Consider the following 5,450-nt stretch of genomic DNA (forward strand, 5'->3'; position numbering starts at 1 on the left):
AAAAAAAAAAAAAAAAAAAAAAAAAAAAAAAACTTCTGAATATCCTCATTTCTGTTATTGGAGCTGATGTTTTCTTTCTTTCTTTCTTAAGAATAGACAAGTGAGAAACTGTGAAGGAGGATTTAAACAAAAAAATTATAAAGGATAAACTTGCCCCCATCCTGAAATTAAATTTTTCTTTTACTACCAAATGCAGGTATACCGTTGGAAATTGAATCATATAATTCTAAAAATTAAATTTACTCTTAAATCTGAAAAATCCTAAATCAAGACTGCTTTGCACCATGTGACTTGAAATGTTCATCGAGAGCAGCTGGGTCTGCATACATGGTACCACAGCACTCGTACTTCACTGCTTTGACAGGGTGATGTGTCTTTAAATGTTTATTAAGGTTGCTGCTGCTGATAAAAGTTTTGAAGCAATAGTCACACTTGTGAGGTTTCTCACCTGTGTGTATGCGACGGTGCATTTTAACGCTGTAGTTGCATGTGAAAATTTTGTCGCACAAGTCGCATGGAAAAGCTCTTTCCCGTGTATGAAGCCGCATGTGCCTAGTTCGGTTGTAGGGGTTATTAAATGTCTTGTCACAATGTGTGCATTTGAGCATCCCTTCTCCTGTATGAATACGCCGATGTTTTGAGAATGCTGATTGATCACTGAATGCCTTGCCACAATATTCACAAGTGTGTGGCTTCTCCCCAGTGTGCGTACGAATATGACGTAACAAATCACATTTCTGCATGAAGGCCTTGCTACACAGTGTGCACTTAAATAACTTTTCTCCTACATGAAACATCATGTGTTTGTCGGCATTGGCCTTATCTGTGAAAGTTTTGTTGCAATAGTTACAAGAAAATGGCTTCTCATCAAGATGTATGCGGAGATGTTTCGCCAACTGACCAGAACCGGCACTGAAAGACTTACCACACAGTTCACATTGATATGGTCGCTCTCCTGAATGTACTCTTAGATGTTTTTTCAAGTCCCCTTTGCGAATGTAATTTTTCTCACAGTAACGACATTGGTAGGGTCTTTTTCCATCATGTGTAACACGATGTGATTCAAGCTCTGAGGTACTAAGGAATTGTTCCTGACAATAGTCACAAGTGTAAAGAGTTAAGCCACTATGATGTAATAGTGTATGTTGGTAATAGTCAGACAAAAATGTAAAAGTTTTTGTACATTGTTCACACTTGAAGCATTTACGTCGTTTGTGTGCACTCATATGTGATTGAAGGTTGCTCTCATATTTAAATGTTTTGCGACACAATCTGCATTTAATATCGGAGTTTGTCCCTTCAGGAGTGGACGAAGCACTGACATTGTTTACAGTATCAACACTGACTGTTGTTGTGGAAGAATCAACACTGGTACCATTTGACAATGAAGGTGTTGAAGTCACAGCAACGTTGTTATCTAACACGTTAGTTGCACTGTATTCATTCTCAAGTTCAAGGACAGATTCATAGAATTCCATTTCAAGGTCCTTTTCTCCTGGATTTGGCAGCTGCTCTCCATGTCCTTTTTGATTGCTGTCGACTGCAGGCCTCATCCCACTGTCTGCACTCAGATTGGGCACGTTAACAATAACAGCTTTGTGGCTGCTACTACTGCTGCTACTAGAAGGATGGACATTTGATGTGGAGCTAATTATACTGCCAGAGCTAGTTCCACTGCCACTTGGTCGATCTATAGACATCACAGTTTTTGCTCCATTATTGCAGTTGTCAGTGATATTTTGGCTGAGATTGACCACACAATCTACACTGCGTTCAGATGCAGTTAGGTTACTATCACTACTGCTGCTGCCGTTACCAACACCACTACTTGCAGCACACTCACTATTACCCGTTTTGGAGAAGCTGTCCAAGTTTTCATTAAAACTCAAGTTAAGGACATTGGCAAATCGACTACTTGGACCTGGAGCAACAAGAGCACCAGTATTTGAATTTGGTGTAGCATCACTAGTGCTAGGACCCACACTGCTGCTGTTATTGCTACTGCTGCTACTACTACTGGCACCACAACCATTACAATTATTATTACTAGAACTCTCTATTGGAATGGCATTACCTATATTACCAGTCTTCTTTTTCTTATTAGGTTCTTCATTGAGAGTTCGAAGAAAATCTGAGACACCCTTAAAATCATCTAATTTGATGATATTTATAGGGTACATGTCAACCCGCGAAAAGTTATAATTATTTTCTGAAGTGTTACTGCTGCTGCTGTTATTGCTGTGGCATATTTTAAGGTTATATGTGCTATTGCTGCTGCTATTATTGTATTTATTAAGTCTATGTTCAAACCCATTTGGAAATGATGCTGTGTTGTGACTATGGCTGACATCCATTTCACGCATCCTTAAACTGTCAACACAGTCTGACTTTGAAGTTGAACACACACTAGCAGCTTCTGGGCGTGTTGCTTTCCTGAAATCATTACCGTTTCCTGCTTGATCTTTCATACCCATTTGATGATCTTCCCTTTCCAAAAATCCACTACAGCCAGGCTTATCATATTTGTTTAGAGAAGAATGACAATTCTGAGGAATACTAATATGCTTCATATGGACTTTTTGGTTTTCCAAACTCCCTGCCATTTTATTTGGCAGTGTGGTTGGTATATCCCGAGAATATTTCACACTACTGCTATTGTTAATTCTAGCTGGATGGCTCTTGAGCCATTTGGAAACCAATTCATTACAACAAACTGGTTTTGACCGATCGTTCTCCACACAGACTTTGTTGAGGGGCTCCATATAATTATCAAGATTTTCAATACTGTTAGGGTTTTTTAATATTCCAATATTAACAGGGTTCTCAACAATTCCAATATTTATTTGATTCTCAAGTCCTTGCTCAATGAGCGCAACATCAACAGGATTTTGAACAATCCCAATATCCACAGATCGATTGGCTAGTCTTTTCTTAAAGGGAATATCAGAAATACACTGACGATGACATATATCACTAGGGCCACTTCCATCAGGCATTTTTTTCCTAACCTCCAATGGTGTTAAAGAGTCACTGTTAAAATCTCCATGATGATGACTATTTTTATTAGTTCCCATACTCGTTGGTATAGGCATACTACATGGGTCTACGTGAGATGTTGATGGCAGTGACACTGGTTTCCTTTTCCATTCTTTTGAAGAATCACTGTTCTCATATATACTATAGGAACTTTTTGACTGACCAATATCTTTACGATGACTGTCTCTGTTGCTGGAACTATGACGGACCATGTCAGTTGAAAGGGTTGATAAAAAGTCTGATTTTGGTGGGGGGTAACAGTGTAAATATGATGCTGTCTGACCACGATGAAGGGGCACTGTTGAGGGGGCGGAATGATGTGGAGCAGGTTCTTCATTGGTCTCCAGAGTAACTGGCAGTTCTGAGAGCCTTAACTGTGACAACTGATAATTTCCAGGATCATTAATTCTACTCGATGTACCTTGTGGCCGGCTACAACTTGGCTCTATATCGATGTTTCTCATAATTCTCTGTTTTTTGTCTTCAACAGAAAATAAACTAGACATTTCCAATCTGTACTCAGAGAGTGTGAAGAAAAAGGATGGAATATCTAAGAACGTATGTATTTGATAAATCACACAGGACTTGAAAGCATGAAAATGCGTCTAAAGTTTTACTCTGAGTATATTAGTAGAGTAACTTTCCACTTTGTGAGTACAGTAAGTAAAGGCATGAGTTGAGTAATATATGGAATAGGTGCCAAAAATGGAGAAGTAGGTGTGTACAGAGAACAGATAGCAGCTGAAGTCAAGATATGGCTTAGATATATCAGAAATTACTTCTTAACAGGCTAGCAACCATATCAAAGGACTATACCATAGTTGAGAAGAATGGTTAACTGGTATTCTGTTGTTAGAACAGGCAGTGGATACTCTTCAAGGAAAGACTCTAACAGGGTATGAAATATCAGCATTTGTTCGATATACACCCATATGGTCAGAAACGGGAATCTGAAATGAATTTCAAAGAAGAAAAATTAATATCAAATAAAAATGAAAAACTACATTTATAAATTTTAAATAAAAACCAACATTTGAGGTTCAAATTAGAAAATTTTGATGGGTGAAAAATCCTCAGGTAGGCTTGATATTCTTTTTTCAAAAAATTCTCTAATTCAGTCAAGAATTAAGATATAAAACACATCACACTGATCAGTGATGAGTCTTTCAAAAAGTTAAAGCCTCATTAGCAAGCTTAGATTTACATTCTCCTTATCTATTTGTCCTTCAATGAAGGCAGAGAGGTTCTGAGCTTAAAATACTGAACACAGAATGATTAAATTCAAAACTTGTAGGCATTGTTCCATGTATTTGAGTTCGCTACATTATTTCAACCAGTTACAGAATATTTATCTGAACAACAGTGGTCATCTGAAGTAAATGCCTGTGTATGCAGTTTATTTTAAATGTTGAGTGACTGGTGCATACAAAAGGTAAGCAAATGATACTTTATAAGTCTTAAGTTACTGACATATAAAAGTTAACAAGAATTGAAAATCATTTCAACTGTAGTGGTTGTTTGATTATATTGAGTTAACTGTGTTAGATAAAATAGCTTCCTAAATTTGTGCATACCAATATTTGCTTTATCTTTTGCTAGCTTCTACACTTGTGCATAGGAAACAACTGACTGAAACATTACAGTAATTGTAATAGTAAAAGCTGTTGTTCCAATTCAGAGCAACAAGGAAAACATTTTTGACAACAGAATCACTTGGAAATTTTCGATTTTATTTACTCTATGTCACCATCCCACATATAAGTTTACTTTACTGGCAACAGGATATACAGTTGAAATATGCTGTAGCCATTATGAGAGAGATTCTCAGAGTGCAAAAATGTGGTCAACCTACATTTTTATGCACTAGTTTCATTGATCTCATTCACCTTGTCTACGTAGTTTTTGCAATACAGGGACACTACCTGAAATAACAAATATTTCCAGTGGGAGAGAATTGTAGCTGAGTCAGAAGAGTGGAAGAAAGTGAGATACATAGTATCTCATCACCACCATTGAGTTACATCCTGAAGGAGGGGAAAAACCAACAGCAAAACAAAACGATTATTAACTTGGTTCACTTCACTGTAAATCAGAAGAATAAGGATGTACAGCTAGCCACTGTAGGCAAAGGAAGGAGGCAATTGTTTTATTAGCTTATAATGCTAGGCTTAAATATTCCATGAGTGGCTGAAGAGAAGTTGGAAAAATGTAGTAGTATCAACACTACTCATACATTTTGCTATGTGAACAATTAAATCATCATCCATATGTAATTAAATGAAAATCATCACAAAATATATTAATATAAATATTATACTGAAGAGTTTTAACAATATGTTGCCTGTTAATCAACTTATTTTCTCTTGGATGTAGTAGGGATATATATATATATATATATATATATATATATATAT

The 5,450-nt window shown here is 36.7% G+C and overlaps 1 protein-coding gene across 7 annotated transcripts in view; it reads right to left on the bottom strand.

The window, feature by feature from the left end:
- Window positions 1-48: 48 nt before the first annotated feature.
- Window positions 49-5,450, bottom strand: part of LOC106874076 (uncharacterized) — a 56,530-nt gene continuing 51,128 nt past the window's right edge. For all 7 annotated transcript variants that reach the window (XM_052972730.1, XM_052972727.1, XM_052972729.1 and 4 more), the window contains one exon: window positions 49-3,986. In XM_052972730.1, the coding sequence (XP_052828690.1) occupies window positions 267-3,542 (3,276 nt within the window). In that variant the 5' untranslated portion in view covers window positions 3,543-3,986 and the 3' untranslated portion in view covers window positions 49-266. The remainder of the gene's footprint in view (window positions 3,987-5,450) is intronic.

The sequence above is a fragment of the Octopus bimaculoides genome, chromosome 14 (genome assembly GCF_001194135.2).
Source record: "Octopus bimaculoides isolate UCB-OBI-ISO-001 chromosome 14, ASM119413v2, whole genome shotgun sequence".
Taxonomy (NCBI): domain Eukaryota; kingdom Metazoa; phylum Mollusca; class Cephalopoda; order Octopoda; family Octopodidae; genus Octopus; species Octopus bimaculoides.